At 38.1% G+C, this 20,228-nt stretch overlaps 2 protein-coding genes and 1 pseudogene across 2 annotated transcripts in view; all 3 read left to right on the top strand.

The window, feature by feature from the left end:
* CEP97 (centrosomal protein 97) overlaps window positions 1–6,449 on the top strand; it is a 24,209-nt gene extending 17,760 nt beyond the window's left edge. The window contains exon 11 of the mRNA XM_077774890.1: window positions 1,393–6,449. Within this exon, the coding sequence (XP_077631016.1) occupies window positions 1,393–2,097 (705 nt within the window). The 3' untranslated portion in view covers window positions 2,098–6,449. The remainder of the gene's footprint in view (window positions 1–1,392) is intronic.
* An 11,028-nt stretch (window positions 6,450–17,477) lies between these two features.
* NXPE3 (neurexophilin and PC-esterase domain family member 3) overlaps window positions 17,478–20,228 on the top strand; it is a 42,862-nt gene continuing 40,111 nt past the window's right edge. The window contains exon 1 of the mRNA XM_077774851.1: window positions 17,478–17,552. The gene's annotated coding sequence lies outside the window, so the exon portion shown is untranslated. The remainder of the gene's footprint in view (window positions 17,553–20,228) is intronic.
* LOC144240548 (ragulator complex protein LAMTOR2 pseudogene) overlaps window positions 18,085–20,228 on the top strand; it is a 4,232-nt pseudogene continuing 2,088 nt past the window's right edge.

Here is a 20,228-nt window from a genome sequence, read left to right as displayed (position 1 = left end):
GTGTGTGTGTGTGTGTGTGTGTGTGTGTGTGTGTGTGTGCATGCATGCATGGGGGAGGGGCAGAGAGAGAGAAGGAGACAGAGGAGCCAAAGGCTCTGTACTGACAGCTTGAACTCACGAACTATGAGATCATGACCTGAGCTGAAGTTGGACACTTAACCAACTAAGCCACCCAGGCATCCCTTTCATCAAATATTTCGTAATGATAATTTCTTTAAAACATTTTTATAAATGAATTTGTTGTAATAGGATTTTACCTACAAAATTAAGAAATAGTTATTGATTTCTAAGGTTTTATAATTACTAATAGTAGGAGAATGTTTAAACTATAGAATGACAAAATCATGGAACATTATGGAACAGTTAAAAAGAATAAGTTCACAGTATGGACTGATGTGGAAAAATCTCTAGAATAACATTGTTCAGTGAAAAATAGCAAGTTGCAGAACTTAACGTTCTGCTTGGTTTTAAAAACTACACGTATATTTAAAAGTACGTAGTAAAAAGCCTGGAAGGACACATATCAAACTGCTCTCAGTTTACCCTGGAGGGTGGTCAAAGGGAAACTAAAAAAATTCTATAATTGTTTCCTTGTTGCAGATTTAACTGAAAATTTTGAGATTTTAATTGTAATATAAAAATGTAAAGGCCAGGACACCTGGGTGGCTCAGTCGGTTAAGCGTCCAACTTCGGCTCAGGTCATGATCTCGTGGTTTGTGGGTTCGAGCCCCACGTCGGGCTCTGTGCTGACAGCTAGCTCAGAGCCTGGAGCCTGCTTCAGATTCTGTGTCTCCCTCTCTCTCTGACTCTCCCTTTCTCACGCTCTCTCTCTCTCTCAGAAATAAATAAAAAACCATTAAAAAATTTAAAAAAACTTTTCTCTATAAAAAAATGTAAAGGTCATGTTATCAAGTGCTCAGGATATTTTTAAGTATTTTAGACTTGTATATGCTATATTGTTAGATGATATTTAAAAACTCTTACTCTAATTGGGTATCTACAATGAGATTTTTATTTTAGAGAATCTACTTATAATAGGCTCTCATCTGTCTTATTCAGTAGACTTCAGTTTATACTGAGTACTCTTATTTACCCCTTAGTCATGTGCTGTTGTGCTTCTGATAGTTTTTCCAGTAGCAATAAGAGAATTGCTTTGGCCCATCCTGACTCACCTGGTGAGGACCTTCTGTTACCAAGGACGTGACCACTTGTGCCAGCCTGCTTTAGGCTGGGAGTGCTGTGTAAGGGGTAAGGGGAGTCAGGGCATTTCTAACTCTGGTTCTGCCATCTGCCATTTACCATGGTCATGAGTGTTGGGAAGAAAGCTGAAAGAACCTTGTAAAACAGATGTGGTTTTTATTTTATAATGAAACTATATCCTTTGGTTTGTAGGTAAGGTCTCTACAAGCTTGGCAGCAGATGGTGGATCAGCGTCTAAGCTCCTGGCATACTGATGTTCCTCCTATATCAAGTACTCTAGTGTCATCTAAGCCTCCATTACTCATCCAAAGTCAGGAGCCCTCTTCTGATCAAAATTCTGATTGGTTCATTGCACCTGATGAGGCTTCTCAAGAGAGATCCTTACCAGAATTTCCAGACTCTGGTTTTCATTCTTCCCTAACAGAGCGAGTTCACTGTTTGCAGGATTCTTTGGATTTTGAGAAAAGTTCCACGGAAGGCAGTGAAAGTTCCATAATGGGGAATTCCATTGACACAGTCAAATATGGCAAAGAGTCCGATGTAGGGGATGTTAGTGATGAACATGGTGAATGGAGTAAGGAAAGTTTAAACAATGAGCAGGATAATAGTCTACTTGAGCAGTATTTAACTTCAGTTCAACAGCTAGAAGATGCTGAGGAAAGGACAAATTTGGAGGAAGGGATAGGAGATAGTAAGCTTCATATTGCTCCTTCCCCTGAAAAGTTAGATGCCTTGTCTGACAGCGCTTCTGTAGCTGATTCTCATGGCACATCTCCTTCTTTGCAAGCTGAAATCAACCAGGCATCAGAAAATTGTAAATTAAATGCTGAAGTTCAAGGGCAACAGTCAGACTGTGATTCTACATTTCAGGTACTGCATGTTGGTATTACTGTGTAGCATGTTTGGTTGCTTGGGAAGCAGAAATTTACTTTTACCATTTTCACTTGCATTTTTTTTTTTGAAGGGGACTATCATGCCTGTTTTGTTACAATATGTATAGAATTTGTATTCTTGTCTTATGTTTTCCATATTCTAGATACTGAGTTGAATCTTTGTTTTGATTTTTTGAGCTCTTAGCTGTAATCTATTAAACGATATTTATATTGAAAGCTATTTAAAGCACTTTATTTCCCAACAATTGAATTGCATCTGTTCCTGTTTTTCAATGTACTCATTTCCTTTCAAAAATAAACTAGAATGTCTTCAAGAAAATAGAAGAGTTTACCTTAAAGATACAAATAAGAGAATTTAGATTTTTTCTATATGTCAGGAGACTATGTAGTAAGGAATATAGTTTGTTAAAGTGAATATAAATGAGCTCCAGAAATTTTCCAGCCTCCTTGGAATAAGAACATATATTTGCCTTTTTTTCTCCCTTATGAGTTAAGGAAAGCCTTCTTATCAGCAAATACGGAGAAAACGTAAGATTATAGGATTTGTTAGAGGAAATGATTAAATCATCACATGGAAAACTTCAGTTAATGTCATGTATAAGCTTTAACATATGAAACAGTGTTCTATCTAGAATTAATCAAGCTTATTTAAAGAGGCAGTACAAGAATATTTCTCTTAGATTGAAGACAGCAGATGCTAGGCTCCATTCACTTGGAATAATGCCACAGCAGACACTATCTTTTCATTCAGTGCTTTTTTACCTTACAGATAAGCATTACTGTGCCAACATAGTATTTTCATCTTCTCTGACCTTGCTTTATATTTGCTTATGTATTTCAGCAGAAGGTACATGGCCATTTACTTCATTTTTTGACCTCTGCCTCATAGTGAAGAACATTTAAAATATTAGTTATAGAATATTAATGACTTTTATAAAAGACTATTTTCTAAACAAATCTCTGAAAAAGTGCCACATTTTGAAGACAATTTAATGGTGGCTAAGAAAAATAAACCTCACTTATTTCTTGTGAAGAAGAATATATATCAGTAACTTCAGGAAGAGATGATAATATTGTGTTTGAGTGTTATAGATGGATGCATTTGCAAATTAAGGAAGCTTGATATTTTAATCTTTCAGAATGTTAAAGTATCACTGAACTACACACTCTCCCCCGATCTCTGGACATACAACTATTTAAAACTATGGCAATACTTAAGTGTTCTCTAAATTTAGGTGCTAAATGAATCAAAATTCATTTTTCTGTTATGGTCACTAGATCCCCTTCTTTGAAGTTATATAAAATAATAACTTCTGATGCTTCCAGAATAAAGTCAGGGATCACATGTTATACTTTGTTGATAGTTAGAAACATTTCTGCAGTGTGGGTAAAATATTTTTCTCTGTTTATAAATATGTAGCCCTCAGGTTGAGAAGACTTGGATTTCATTCTTAGAAATCCAGAATCTTTTGAAAAGGAAATATTTTCTGTCTCTTATAAATCAAACAGACATCTTACATTGAAAATTTTCCCTAGTGAAGCATGTGTAATGTTGAATGCATGTTAAAAAAAATAGAATTTTTTACTTTTTGAATAATGCTAGTTATCTTTTATGAATGATTTTTAAATTTCTTCTTAAATATACCCTATTTTTCTATTTTACAGTTAAGTGCCTCATTTGCTGCCCATAGATAGACACAGAAAAACCAACTTGCACTGCACTAATACCAAAGTGCTGTTCATGGTAAATTAATTTCTCATAAAAGTTCCTGAAATGTCACGGTCCAGTATTGCCTATGTAGGTTTCTGCTGACAACTTTTGCCCCTTTTCAACTAAATTCATTTGAACATCAGCATTTGTCAGCAAGATTTCCTTTTTTTTTTTTACCTTTGCCTTGTTTTTCTAGCCCATAAATAGCATTAGTGTACTTTTATTTTAAAACTGCAGATTATGATAATGCTTAATGTTCTGTTCTTCATTTGATAGAACTTTACTAGTGTTTTGAAGTATAAGAATATTAAGTAGCTCCCTACCTTAACTGTACAGATTATTTTGAATGTAGATAGAATGAAAATAATGTAAATTAGAATGCAGGAAAACTGTGGCATAGACCATAGACTTAATATATTTTAATAGGTTATATAGTGTAATTTAAAATAACTTATGTAAGGTATTTGGTGTTATCTCTATGGGCAATGCATTGGTCTGGCTAGGGAGAGAATGGGTCTAGTAAAGTTTGGGAAGTTGAACTTTGACATGGTCTTTGTGTTTTTTTTTGTAGGAGATTAGTTTAGCTGTGCTATTTAATTCGTATCCATTTTCTTCCTATATGGAAAATTCAGTATATCAGTGAGCTATTCCTCTAGAAGCACAGAATCCTACCATGTGAAAATTGGAAGGACTCTTAGAGATTATCTTCTCTAATCTCTTTGTTTTAAAGATGAAACTAAGGCACAGAGAAGTTAAGTGACTTGCCTGATGTTGTAGCTAGTTAGTAGTAATAAACTGAAAACTCAAAAGTGACTGTATTCCAAAATTTATCATATACTGTTAATTTTATATTTATTGAGTTTGTAGGAAAATCTCTTTGAAAGAGAAAAAAACAAAACTTCTAAGAGAGCTTGAACTTTACCACTTGAAGCAAAATTGCTCATTAAAAAAAGGCTAAGTCATTAAGAACTCTTAAGTAAATTTTCTCCAAGAAATGTGATTTAATTTAAATAGTTTTAAATGTTTTATTTATTTTTTTGAGAGACAGAGCATGAGTTGGGGAGGGGCAGAGAAAGGAGGGACAGAGGATCGGAAGCGGGCTCTGGGCCAACAGCAGCGAGCCACCCAGGTGTCCCTAATTTAAATGGTTCTTAAAGATCAGTCATAGAAATTAAAAATTTTAAAGAATAATTGCATCTTGGAGTCCATTTATTAAATGAAAAAGTATAACAGGTTGCTGAGATATCTAAAATTTTCTAGTGAAATCCTAGAGTTTGTTTGTTTGAGTTTGTTTATATTTCATCTTCAGTTCTACAGAACAACAGATGAGTTTGTTTATATTTCATCTTCAGTTCTACAGAACAACAGATGTCAGAATTTTAACTCTCTTGATGTGCAGAAATGTCCCATCATGACAATTGATAATAAACACAATATAGTTTAGTTTTATAAGCTTAAATATGAAAGGCCTCATAATATGCATGTTTTAGGAAAACATTTAACTACATACTTGTTTGCATATATGGAAATAACTTTATTCTTAAATAATGTGGGTGCCATTCTTGAGTGTAGATTTTTCTTTTTGTTTTGGGTTATTTTAAAATGTAAACACTGCATTAGTATTTTCCTGTTATCTACTTAATACAAGTCTAGTTTTAGTTTTATAAGTATTTTCAGAAACAATGGGAGCTTAGGATAGTATACTATCTTCTTGGCACTTTTTTTGGTGCAGATTCTTAGAATTGGATTTATAACAATAATATAAAATATAAAACTTTTTTTTTTCTGGAGTAAAAAGGGAAAGTATAACATGAATTTGGTCAGTTTCCCATTCAAAAATGAAAAGAAAAAGAGTCTTAATTTATTTTTTATTTTTAAAAATGTTTTTATTTATTTTTGAGAGAGAGAGAGAGAAAGAGACAGAGCACAAGCAGGGAAGGGGCAGAGAGAGAGGGAGACACAGAAACCAAACAGGCTCCAAGCTCTGAGCAGTCAGCACAGAGCCCAATGTGGGGCTCGAACTCACGAACTGTGAGATCATGACCTGAGCTGCAGTTGGACATTTAACCAACAGAACCACCCAGGTGCCCCCAAAAAGACTTAATTTTTAATGTATATTCTTTATTTTGCCATGTACCTTATTAATGATATTTATTATCTTGTAATGCTTTAACTTTTAATATATGATCCTTTTGTTTATAAAGTAAAACAGAAGGGGTCTATAAGGAACATTTAAATATTTCTGGTGATATTGCTTACACTGATCAAACCTATTGTGCCATATTAAAATTAATGGTCAAGTAAACAAAGCATTTCTCACAGCCTTGGAGTAAAACAGATAATTGTCTTTTTAAAATGAAGTGCTTTTTATTTGTGAATGAGTAGAAATCATACTATATTTTGATTCCTTAATGATTTTAGTAGATAGCAGGAATCTCTCAGTAGTGGCTTTGTTCATTTTCCAGTTAAATTTCTTTGTGCATTTTGTAACAATTTTAATGTTGACAGTAAAAGCTTAAAAATAATTTGACTTTGGACTATTTTTAGGTTTCTCTTTAATTTAATTTTAGAAACAGATGATTTAAAGTGGTTATGATCTGTTTTATGATGGCTTAATATTTCGTATTGTACTTATTTAATTTGTATCTGAGTCTCTAATTCTAAATAAAAAGTTTGTACATTCATTTGAGTGATTCATCTTTTTATTATAGTGATTAGCAGTAATGGTTGTTATTCACTGTGTTTATAATTAATGGGTAATTAAAATTCAGAACAAATTGCAGATAGAATTCTAAGAAAGGTCCAGAGTGTAGTTGTTACATAAGTGAGTTTATAATAAAACAGTCCTAGCCTTATGAAAATGGATAGGAAATGAAAAAAATGCTAATTTAGTAGTTTTATTTGGTGTAGATTTCATTACTTCCAGGTAATGGGTAGAGAAGAACAGATACCCCTCACAGATCACAGATGACACTATCAGATACTGTTGAAACCTGGTGCTGAAAGTGTTAGGAAGTGAGTAGAGCACAAACTGTCTCATTTGACACAGTTGGGACCTGTAGTTAATTGGTGTTGTGGACTGAATTGTATCCCCCCACTAAAATTCATATGTCGAAGCCCTCCCAATGTGACTGTGTTTGGAGATAAGAACTTCAAGGAGGTAATTAAGGTTAAATAAGAACATAAGGAAGGGGTCTCAATCCAATAGTACTGGTGTACTATGAGAAGAAGAGACACAAGATATTCTCTGTACATGCCCGGAGGAAAGGCCACTTTGAGGACACGGTGAGAAGACAGCCACCTGGAAGCCCAGAAGAGAGAGCTCAAGAGACCAATCTGCTGAGACCTAGATCTTGAACTTCCAGCCTCCAGAAATATGAGAAAATAAATTTCTATTGTTTAAGCCACTCAATCAATGGTAATTTTTTATGGCAGCCTGAGCAGACCAATACAGTTGGATAATCAAAAAGTTGGTTAAGGCAGGGAATCATAAAACATTACATATATACTTTAAAAATTTAATTGAGATATAAATAACATAGAGTGAACTGCATGTATTTAAAGTGGACGGTTTGAGGGGTACCTGGCTGGCTCAGTTGGGAGAGCAAGCAACTCTTGATCTCAGGGTTATGAGTTCAAGACCCATGTTGGGCATAAAGCCTACTTAAAAAATAAAGTAGGCAGTTTAATAAATTTTGATACTTATACATACCCATAAAACCATCACAACAATCAAGATAATGAACATATTCACCACTGTTGAAAGATTCTTTGTTTCCTTCACAAACGGTCTTATTTTTTATTTCTTTTACTTGACATGATTATTTGGGAATTAACTGATAGTTCATTCCATTTTACTACTGAGTAGTATTCCATTGTATGTATTTACTGCAATTTTTTTTCAATTTAAAAGTTTTTCCAGCCTTATTGAAAAGTGTTGACATATTGTGTGAATTTAAGATATATGGCATGATGACTTGATATATGTATATATTATAAAATGTTTACCAGCTAAGGTCACTTAATATCCATCACCTCACCTAGTTTTACAATTGTATGTGTGTCTATTGAGAACTTTTAAGATCTATTCTCTTAGCAACTTTCAAAGAGTTTTATGGTATCCTTCTTATGTCTAAGTCTAATCCATTTGCAGTTAATTTTTGAGAGTGGTGTAATTTGGAGTTCCAGTTTCATTCTTTGGCACATGAATATTCAGTTTTCCTGGCACCATCTATTGAAGAGACTGTCCTTTCTCTATTGGGTATTCTTTGCTCTTTGTTGAATATTAGTTGACCATCTTTGCATGGGTTTATTTCTGAGCTCTTGACTCTATTCTATTGGTCTATGTGTTTGTTTTTATGCCAAAACCAAAAATCATACTGTTTTGGTTACTATAGCTTTGTAATATAGTTTGAAATCTGGAAATGTGATGCCTCCCGCTTTGTTGGTCTTTTTCAGCTTTGGCTATTTGGGGTCTGTTGTGGTTTTAAATGAACCTTAGGAACACATTTTCTCTTTCTATAAAAACAAAAATGCCCTCGAAATCTTGATAGGAATTGCATTCAATCTATAGATGGTTCTGAATAGTATAAGCATTTTAACAATGTTAATTCTTACAACCCATGAACACAAGATCCCTCTCTATTTATTTGTATCTTCCTCAATTTCTTTCATCAGTGACTTTTAGTTTTCAGTGTAAAGATCCTTTCCATCCTCGGTTAAATTTATTCCTAAGTATTTTATTGTTTTTGATGCTATTGTGAATGGAATTATTTTCTTTATTTCTTTTTCAGGTAGTTTGTTCTTAGTTTTAGAAAATCAACTTTTTTTGAAAAACAACTTATTTTTGTATGCTAGTTTTGTATCCTGCGCTTGACTGAATTTGTTGAATTGTTCTGACAATTTTTTTTGATAGGCTTTGTAGGATTTCATCTGTAAACAGAGACAATTTTACTTCTTGATTTGGTCGGTTTTTATTTCTTTTTCCTGCCTGATTGCACTGGCTAGGACTTCCAGTGTTATGTTAAATAGGAATGGTGAGAGTGGGCACCCTTGTTCCTGATGTTATTGGAAAAGCTTTCAGCTTTTCACTATTGAGTATGGGGCTTCTGATATCATATGTGGCCTTTGTTATGTTGATGTCCATCTATTGAGAATTTTTATCATAAATGGTTGCAGATTTTGTTAAATGCTTTTTCTGCATCTGTTGAGATGATCTTATCATTTTCATCTTTCTATTAGTGCAGTGCATCACATTTATTGATTTGTGTATGTTGAACCATCCTTGCATGGTATATGATCCCTTTACTGTACTTTTGAATTTGGTTTGCTAGTATTATGTTGAGGAAATGTGAATTATATTCGTCAGGAATATTGGCCTGTCTTTCTTGTAGTGTGTGGCTTTGGTATCAATGTAATGCAGGCTTTATAAAATCAGTTGGGGAGTGTTTCCGCCTCTTTGATCTTTTGAGAAGAGTTTGAAAGGATTGCCATTAATTCTTTCAATATTTGATAGAATTCATCAGTGAAACCATCTGGTCCTGGGCGTTTGTTTGTTGGAAAATTTTTGATTACTGATTTAATCTCCTTACTCATTATTGGTCTGTTCAGATTTCTTTCTGATTTACTCTTGGTAGGTTATATGTTCCTAAGAATTTCTCTATTTCTTCTAGGTTGTCTAATTTGTTGGTGTATAATTGTTTATAATTGTCTCACGATCCTTTGTGTGGTATCAGTTGTAGTATCTTTCGTTCCATTTATAATTTTATTTATTTGTGCCATCTTTTTTTTTTTTTAGATGTTTACTATTTTTGTGAGAGAGAGCATGAGAGTGGGGAAGAGGCAAAGAGAAAGGGGGAGAGACAATCTCAAGCAGACTCCATGCTCTGGGTGTAGCCCAATGTGGGGCGCAACCCCAAGACTTTGGAATCCACCTGAGCTGAAATCGCGAGGTGGATGCTCAACCAACTGAGCTACCCAGGCTCCCCTGGCCCTCTATCTTTTTTCTTGGTTAGTATAGCCAATGGTTTGTCAGTTTTGTTTATCTTTTCAAAGAGCCAGCCCTTAGTTTATTAATCTTTTCTATTCTTATCCTGTTCTCTATTTCATTTATATATGTTCTAATCTTTATTATTTCCTTCTTCGGTTAGCTTTGAGTTTAGTTTGTTCTTTTTCTAATTTCTTGAGGTGTAAAGTTAGGCTGTTTATTTGAGATCTCTCTTTTTTCCTGATGTATATGCATTTATCACTGCAAATTTCCCTTTGAGAGCTGCTTTTTTTATTTTTTAAAAACCATCAAATTTTATTTTGTTTCATCAACTTAAAAATATTTACTCTTACTTTAAAAAATATTGTCAATACAATATAGTACATGCACATAGTTATTAAATAATGAAATATGGCAGTCTTCTGCCCTGTCCTTCTCTCCCTACCCCTAAGCTATCTCTTCTGGTATTAACTTCAGTATGCTGTTTTCACTTGATGCCTAAGTTTTAGACATTCTCTACTGACTTCCTTTTATGATAATTAAGGACCTGGCTCTATACTGCCCTCCACATTTCTTCTTTTCCTTTGAATAATGTCCATAATTTTAGTAAAGTCAGAATTCAGTTTTTATATTATTATTATGTAAGTAAATAATGTATAGGCTACTATTATACTATGATCACATTTTGTTTATTTTTTTTAATATTTTTATTTATTTCTAGGAGAGAGAGAGACAGCGTGAGCAAGGGAGGGTCAGAGAGAGAGGGAGACACAGACTCAGAAACAGGCTCCAGGCTCTGAGCTGGCAGTCAGCACCGAGCCCGACGCGGGGCTCGAACCCACGAACTGCGAGATCATGACCTAAGCGAAAGTCGGACGCTTAACCAACTAAGCCACCCAGGCGCCCCTTTGTTTCTTATTTTTTATTTTTTCAATGTGACTTTTCCCCCTTTATTCATTTATTTATTATTTATTATTATTAAATTTTACATCCAAGTTAGTTAACATACAGTGTAATAGTGAATAGAATAGAATAGAATTTAGTGATTCATCACTTACATATAATACCCAGTATTCATCCCAACAAGTGTCCTCCTTAATACCCCTTGCCCATTTAGCCCTCCTGCCACCCAATACCCCTCCAGCAACCCTCAGTTTGTTCTCTGTATTTAAGAGTCTCTTATGGTTTGTCTCCCTCTCTGCTTTTATATTATTTTTGCTTCCCTTCCCTTATGTTCATCTGTTTGTATCTTAAATTCCTCATATGAGTGAAGTCATATGATACTTGTCTTTCTCTGACTAATTTCGTTTAGCATAATACACTCTAGTTCCATCCATGTTGTTGCAAATGGCAAGATTTCATTCTTTTTTGATTGCCGAGTAATACTCCATTGTATATATACTACATCTTCTTTATCCATTCATCACTTGATGGACATTTGGGCTCTTTCCGTACTTTGGCTATTGTTGATAGTGCTGTTATAAACATTGGAGAGCATGTGCCCCTTCGAAATAACACTCCTGTATCTTTTGGATAAATATTTAGCAGTGCAATTGCTGTGTTGGAAGGTAGTTCTAATTTTAATTTTTTGAGGAACCTCCATACTGTTATCCAGAGTGGCTGCACCAGTTTGCTTTCCCACCAGCAGTGCAAAAGGGTTCTTCTTTCTCCACATCCTCACCAACATCTGTTGTTGCCTGAGATGTTAATTTTAGCCATTCTGACAGGGGTGAAGTAGTATCTCATTGTGGTTTTAATTTGAATTTCCCTGATGATGAGTGATGATGAGTATTTTTTCATGTGTTTGTTAGCCATCTGGATGTCTTTAGAAAAGTGTCATTCATGTCTTCTGCCCATTTCTTCACTGGATTATTTGTTTTTTTGGGTGTTGAGTTTGATAAGTTCTTTATAGATTTTGGATACTAACCCTTTATGTGATATGTCATTCGCAAATATCTCCTCCCATTCCATCGGTTGCCTTTTAGTTTTGCTGATTATTTCCTTTACTGTGCAGAAGGTTTTTATCTTGATGAGGTCCCAATAGTTCATTTTTGCTTTTGTTTCCCTTGCCTCTGAAGACATGTAAAGTAAAAAGTTGCTATGGCTGAAGTCAAAGAGGTTGTTACCTGTTTTCTCCTCTAGGATTTTGATGGCTTCCTGTCTTTTGTTTATATCTTTCATCCATTTTGGGTTTATTTTTGTGTATGGTGTAAGGAAGTGGTCCACATTCATTCTCTTGCATGTCACTGCCCAGTTTTCCCAACACCATTTGCTGAAGAGACTTTTTTCCATTGGATATTCTTTCCTGCTTTGCCAAAGATTAGTTGGCCATACATTTGTGGGTCCATTTCTGGGTTCTCTATTCTGGTCCATTGATCTTTCTGTCTGTTTTTGTGCCAGTACCAAACTGTCTTCATGATTACAGCTTTAAGTCTGGAAGTGTGATGCTCCAGCTTTGGTTTTCTATTTCAGGATTGCTTTGGCTTTTCGGGGTCTTTCTGGTTTCATGCAAATTTTAGGATTGTTTGTTCCAGCTCTGTGAAGAATGCTGGTATTATTTTGATAGGAATTGCATTGAATATGTAGATTGCTTTGGGTAGTATGGACATTTTAACAATATTTGTTCTTATAATCCATGAGGATGGACTTTTTCCATTTTTTTTGTGTCTTCAATTCTTTCTTAAGTTGTCTATAGATTTCAGTGTATAGATTTTTCACCTCTTTGGTTAGGTATCTTATGCTTTTTGCTGCATTTGTAAATGGGATTGATTCCTTGATTTCTCTTTCTGCTACTTCATTATTAGTGTATAGAAATGCAACCAATTTCTGTGCATTGATTTTATATCCTACAACTTTGCTGAATTCATGCATCAGTTCTAGCAGTTTTTTGATGTAGTCTTTTGGGTTTTCCACATAGAGTATCATGTCATCTGCAAAGAGTGATAGTTTGACTGCCTCCTTGCCGATTTGGATGTCTTTTGTTTCTTTGGGTTGTCTGATTGCTGAGGCTAGGACTTCCAACGCTACTTTGAGTAACAGTGGTGAGAATTCCTTTCTTGTATTTTTAAACAATTTTCTTAGAATTAAAAACTGCCTTATTTTTTTCGGTCCCATGAGCATATACCCACTCTTATTTTTTCTAGATGCTCCACTAGATTGCTGTACACATTTAAGAAGCTTTCCCCAAATAATTTAACAAGTCTGATCATTTATCAGTTATCATTCCCTCCCTGTCCTACCCTTTTACTCCTTTATTCTGTTCCTTGGAGTATAGATCCTTCTGCACTGATGCTCTTTTTATTTTTTATTATTAAATTTAAAAAATTTAAACTTGAAATAGTTGACACAATTCTGAGAACTGCTTTTGCTGCATCTCTTAAGTTTTGATATTTCATCTTTCAATCTTCATTTGTCTTGATATTTTTTTATATCCTTTTAATTTCTACTTTGACTCATTAGATGTTTAGGAATATGTTTAATTTCTGTGTATCTGTGAATTTTACAGTTTTCTTTCTGTTATTGATTTCTCATTTTATTTCACTGTGGTTGGAAAACATATTTGATATAATTTCTATCTTATTTAATTTGTTGAGACATGTTTTGTGACCTAACATGATCTACCCTACAAAATGTTCCATGTGCCCTTGAAAAGAATGTGTTCTGCTGCCTTTGGATGTAATGTTCTGTATCTGTTTATTAGATCTATTTGGTTTGTACTATTGTCCAAATCTGCTGTTTCCTTACGGATTCTCTGTCTGGATAATTTATCCATTGTTGAGAATGGAATATTAAAGTCCCCAACTGAGGCGCCTGGGTGGCTTAGTCGGTTGGGCGTCCGACTTTCGCTTAGGTCATGATCTCGCGGTTCATGGGTTTGAGCCCTGCATCGGGCTCTGTGCTGACTGCCAGCTCAGAGCCTGGAGCCTATTTCAGAGTCTGTATCTCCCTCTCTCTCTGACCCTCCCCTGCTGACGCTGTCTCTCTCTCTCTCTCCTAGAAATAAATAAAAATAAAAAAAAATTATTTAAAGTCCCCAACTATTATTGTATTGCTCTCTGTTTCTCCTTTTAGTTCTGATAGTATTTGCTTTATATATTTATGTAACATATCTGATGTTGGATGCATAAATATTTATAATTGTTAGATCTTTTTGATGAATTGACTCCTTTATCATCACATACTGACCTTCAAAACTCATAGAATAGTACACAAAGACTGAAGTTTTATTACCTGTAAATTTTACCCCCAAAATTTCAAGTAGAATGTCAGGGGATCTTGGGATGGAGTGTGGAGTATGACAACATAAATTCACTGAAGGGACAGGAAAAGGGAGATGACCTAAGAATTTTGGAAAATTGTTTTGAGTGGATACTATAAATGTCAGTCCATTTAGGCTACTATAACAGAAAACCATGGACTGAGTGGCTTATAAACAACATAAATTTATTTCACACAGTTCTGGGCTAGGAAGTCCAAGATCAAGGTACCAACAGATTCAGTGTCTGATGAGGATAACTTTCTGATTCATAGATGACCACCTTCTTTGTGTATCATCACATGGTGGAAGGGGCTAAGGAGCTCTCAGGTGTCTTAAGCAAAACGAATACATAAAGTCCCACACAGGCAAAACATCCAACACAAGTTGTGAGGACTCCATCTCTTGGTAAGGAAGTGTTCCAGGCCAAGGCCATATGTATGAAATACTGCATGCATAAGACTGCCTTTCCCAGCAAGAGGCAATTAAGGTTAAATGAAGTCATAATGGTAGGGCACTAATCCAATGAGACTGGTGTCCTTATAAGAGGAGGAGAATGGAGAAACCAGATGGAGGTGAAAGTAGGAGTGCTTCAGACGACACTGTACCTCACTTCCCTGTGACTCTTTTCTGGATTGCCTGTCAGGCTGAGTGGTTTGAGGACTATGTCACACAGCACAAGAGGGAGCTGAGGCTACCTATGAAGGAGGACCAGCATTGAGAGCTAGAAGAATTCAAAGACAGGGTATGGAAGCAGCAGGAGGAGAAGGTCCGCACTGTTCAGCAGAGCTCCTGAGGCCTCCACGTGCCTGAGTCCTAGCCCCTCCACCTATGAAATAGCACACACAGTTCCTGAAGAAAAAAAAAAAAAAGGGAGACATAGAAAGGTGTTTATCTACAAGCCAAGGAGAGAGCTCTCACCAGGACCTGAATCAACTAGCACCTTGATCTGGGACTTCTAGCTTCCAGAACGTGAGAAAATAAATGTCTGTTGTTCAAGCCATCTAGTCTATGGTATTTTATTATGGCAGCCTGAACAGACTAAACAGGCACAAAATACCTCTTCCTTCTAGTCTCCTACCCTTGGCAGCATTTTCCTGTGGTTCATGGTGTTTTGGGGATAGGATGGTTGGTACCTAATATGACAGTCATCACTTATTTTGAACAATGGTTTGAGAAGTTTGGGGACCTAAATTTTAGTAACGTGTTTAAAGGGTTAAAGAAGCAAAAGAACTGAAACAAGAACTGATATGGGCTCGGGGCACCTGGGTGGCTCAGTCGGTTAAGCATCTGACTGACTCAGGTCATGATCTCACAGTTTGTGGGTTCAAGCCCCGCGTCGGGCTCTGCTGACAGCTAGCTCAGAGCCTGGAGCCTGCTTCAGATTCTATGTCACCCACTCTCTCTGACCCTCCCCTGCTCACACTGTCTCTCTCTCAGGGAAAAAAAAAAAAAAAAAAAGAACTGATATGGGCTCACAAGTGCTTGTGCCCCAAGCTTCTGCCATCAGAGATGGAGCCAGATGGCTGGTAAATATCCACCAAGTTAGCCGCATCAGAAACAGGCTTAGTTTGCTTTTTTGCTTATCTAATTTTAAAAGAGCCATGCTTTGTTTTTCTTAGAGAAATAAAGTTTAGTAACATTAGCATCTAAACTTTTATGCAGATAGGTTGGAAGTGAACAGTTTCTTTGGTTTGTATGTCATCATACAAACCTTATGTTCTCATTTTTCCCCCAGTTCTCAAAGTTAGATGATCATAAATGTAGCATTCAGAAATTCCTTATACCATGTCATAACCTGAGGTAAGGGATTTCAGAGGAAAAGTTTTGGGACACTGTGCTAGAGGACTTTTCATTTGTCATTTCATTTATTCCTAAATGCAGGTAGTGTTGCCCCTAATTTACAGTTAAGGAACTGAGCCCAGAGGAGTTAAGTACTTTGCCTAGCGTGGCACTGCTCTTAAGAGGCAAAGCTATATGTCAGATCCAGTTAGGCTGGGATCCAAATCACATATTTTCTATATGATAGTATTTTTCACTGGGAGTGTGGTGACTTTGTAGTCAGAGTTATTTGAACGAATTTAGCAGTCATAGGCAGGCCTCTCTGGTCCTAGGCATTCTTGTTTGTTGATATACAATAATATAATATAATATATAATATACATACATTATATATATAATATGTATATAGTAAATCAAATGCCTCAGGGTTATGAGTACCTGTGTGAGAATAGGGTTATCAGGAATCACTAATGTGATCCAAAACCATGACCTAGAAGTCAGAATATCCTCTTCAAGTATTTGCCACTTGTCATGCAGCCTAGTTGTGAAAGATTAGCTGATGGGGTGTCTGGAGATAAGACTTAGAGCATAAGTTTATCTTATGGGGCTCTTCATCCCGCACTGAGGCATCCATCGGAAGCCACCTTTTATGAGTAGGCCCTGGAAGGCTGAATTTCTCCAGGAAGGAGAATGAAATGGATACTGCAGAAGAGACTGCCCTGTGAAGAACCTCCTTGTATTCCATTTAGAGGTCTAGGCACCCATGCATGTAGTCTTGCCATGAAAACATTTGAATGAGCACATAGAGTCCATTGTGGTCAGTAAATGTAAAAATAATTAGCGGTAGTTGCAGTTTATATTAATTCTTCTTCAACCTTGAGATAATAGTCTGGGGGTAGGTCTATTTTTAGACTCTGCGTTTTGCTCGGATAAATTCCAACTCCCCTGTGCACTGAAGAACACAGGGCAGCCGCAATCCCTTCCAGCTTTCTGAGCAGGCCTTCTGTCTGTCTTCCAAGGACTCCTCTCAATTTCTGAATGTCGCACAGCTGTGCACATTTTGCCGCTTAGAAGAATGTCCAAAATAGGATAACCCAGAACTAGGCGGGGGGGGGAGGAGTGGGGAACGCATGCAGGCATTTTTGTCCGAAGTCCTATGCCATAGAAAGGGAGAGTAATAGGAACGGGGTTGTTTAAAGGGCAAATATAATAAGTCGACTCACTGCAAGCAGGTAAAGGCTCAAGGACCTGCCGTCTCGGTGCTGGTGCTTAATCAATAGTGTTTTCTGGTAGAGGAAACAAATTTCGCCACCGACAGGAAAGATGGCCCAAGTAGGGGCTTCTCCGGTTTGGTCACTTTCGCTGACAAGAAAAAAGCCTTGAAACTGAGTATCCCTAGGAAACTATTCTGTTCGAATGCCAGAGGAGCCGGTCCCGAGAGCTCAGGCCACAGCGGTACAGCCAGGCGACCCCTTTTGCGCAGGAGCCAGGATTCCAAAGCTTCCTCGCCTCCCAGCTCAGAGGTTCGCGCTCCGCACGCGGCTGTCAGTCAGCGTCCTCGGCCCGCCCCTCCCGGAGTTCGACCAATCGTAGCCGGGAGTTGGGGGTGAGGCGACGTAGCGGGGCCAGGAAGCTGGGGCCAGGCGGTCTGGCGCAGTGGCTACAGATCTGGGCGTCCCGATGCCAGGCGGCCGGAGAGCGCCAGGAGAGCAGCAGGGCCTGGAGGTGAGTGCGGGACTGCGGATTTCACGGGGCGCCGGCTGGATCCTTGCTGCTCAAGCGACCCATTGCCTGGCTCCTCGCGTGCGCCTCTCGTCCGTGAAGCCCCTTACTCCGTGCGCGCCAGCCCCTGAGCCCCCGGCCTGGTGCCGAGGAGCCCAGACTCGGGGATCACGGCTGGGGGCGCTGGAGCCAGAAAGGGGAGGCTCAGGCCCTTGGAGGGGGCAGAACTGCAGTCCCTGGCAGCCTCGGACCTGAGTTGCCGGAGCCGCTGCAGGTCCTGGCAGGGAGGGGCGGGGCTGGGACGAGCATCTCCGTCCTCAGTTTTCTGGACTTGCTGCAGCGCGAGCAGGTGCGGCTGCCAAAGACGCCTCCCTAACCCGGTGCGGTGCATTTGGCGACGCCTTCCTCCTCAGCCCCAACCTCCGGTCTCATTTCTGCTGCGGGCCCCAGCTGCCACTTGCCTGGCGATGCTCTCACACTTTGGACTCTTCTGGCATTACTGAGCTGACGCTTTGGGACACCAGATTCAGGTCGTATGGGGAGAGAAGAGTGTGACTTTGCAAGGTGTGATGTGGAAACCCTGGCCTGTCACCCATTTCTGCTTGATCAAAGGCCACTAGGGTGGTGGTAAGAGGCATTCTCAGTCAGGATTTATATGAATTTTGTGCGTGATTGTCTGTAAAATTTTCCTTTCTTTTCATTATTTACTCTAAAGGAGGATTGTTGCCATATTTCCTAAAGATGAAGAAGCACACTGCTCAATGGGCCTTCTTCCTCCTCACTGTGGTTATCATTTGGAACATCAGGGTGTGCTTGAAGCTGGCAGAACTCCCAGACCCTTATCATTAATTGTCTGATTCCATGCACTGGAGGCAGCAACACATTATTATTCCTGCATAATGTTTGGGTTCTGCTTTCCTTTGACTGTGCTTAGTTTCTTCTCTCCTTCACAATCCCTTGCCTGATACAGTGCTGTTATTTGTTACTGAGAAAGGAAACTGAAGTGAGGTTGGCTGTCCCTATTGCCCTGGATTCGGATTGTCCCGAGGGGACAGTGTAAGTTGCATTTCAGAGATCATTTTGGAAAGGCCATCCCTGACCGGGTGATACAAGTAACACCCCTGGAGACCACATACTAGTGGTTCCCCTACTTGGCTATATAGTATGATTAAAATATTATAATATTTGGAGACCTTTTTAAAAAAGCTGTTTTCTGGGCCCTGCTCCCACAGATTCTGATTCAGTTAGTTGAGTCTAGTCTAGACATTGGTGTTGTTAAAAGCCTACAGGATGATATTCATGGGCATGCAAGGTTAAAGGACACAACCTATCAATGTGCTCTATTTTTTCTTATAGCACTTAACACTCTGTGACTTATTTAACTGATTTGTTTACTTCTCAACCCCTCCCCTCCATGAAAGCATGGGGTGCTGCTTTGGAGGAAGGGCAAGGGAAGTCCTTGGTGAGTCAGCACTTGGGGCGTGTGAAATGAGGGAACATGAAAGAGAAAGAGAATCAGAGGAACCAAGTCTGTAGACCTGCTATGCTTCATCTTTGTCCAAGGGTTGACCTTGTTTGGTGGTCCATCATTGTCATGGTCGTGGATAGGTCTCCAGTTCTTTCTCTAGATCCTGGCCTGTTAAATATCAAGGTCTTACTCTATATCCTATGAAATACAGCTGCTCTTTGTCATTTATTTATTGAAGTATAGTTGACATAACAATATTAGTTTCAGGTGTACATCACAGTGATTTGACATTGCTGTACATCATGAAATAATCAGCATGACCAGCATCGTTACCACCTGTCACCATACAAAGTTATTACAAAATTATTCACTATATTACCTGTGCTATGTTTGCATCCCCCTAACTTACTTATTTGGTAACCAGAAGTTTGTACCTCTTCATCCGCCTCACCTATTTTGCGCATCCCCCCATTACCCTCACCTCTGGCAACCACCCATTTGTTCTGTGTATTTATGAGTTATATAGCTGCAACTTGGAAAGTTTGATATACAAGCATTTACATTTGGGTATATTCCTTATAAATCTGTCATTTGTCTCATGGGGGGGGTCTGTGTTTTCTTTTTTTTTTTTAATGCTTACTTATTTTTTAGAGAGAGACAGAGAACAAGCAGGGGAGGGGTAGAGAGGGAAGGAGACACAGAATCTGAAGCAGGCTTCAGACTCTGAGCTGTCAGCATAGAGCCCGATGCAGGGCACAACCCACCAACTGTGAGATCACTATCTGAGCCTAAGTAGGATACTCAACCGACTCAACCACCCAGGCACCCTGGTCTGTGTTTTCTTTTTTGTTTTTGTTTTTGTTTTTAAATATTAAAAAAATTTTTTTTTAATGTTTTATTTATTTCTAGGAGAGAGAGAGAGGCAGCATGAGCAGGGGAGGGTCAGAGAGAGAGGGAGTCACAGACTGAAATAGGCTCCAGGCTCCGAGCTGGCAGTCAGCACAGAGCTCGACGCGGGGCTCGAACCCACGAACCGTGAAATCATGACCTAAGCGAAAGTCGGACGCTCAACCGACTAAGCCACCCAGGCGCCCCTGTTTTGAAATATTTTTATTTATTTCTAGGAGAGAGAGAGAGAGAGAGACAGCGTGAGCAGGGGAGGGTCAGAGAGAGAGGGAGACACAGACTGAAACAGGCTCTAGGCTCTGAGC

The sequence above is a fragment of the Crocuta crocuta genome, unplaced genomic scaffold (assembly GCF_008692635.1).
Source record: "Crocuta crocuta isolate KB4526 unplaced genomic scaffold, BGI_CrCroc_1.0 scaffold6, whole genome shotgun sequence".
In the NCBI taxonomy this organism is placed as follows: Eukaryota; Metazoa; Chordata; class Mammalia; order Carnivora; family Hyaenidae; genus Crocuta; species Crocuta crocuta.
The sequence above is the reverse complement of the archived record's forward strand: the minus strand, read 5'-3'. Positions and strand labels throughout refer to the sequence as shown.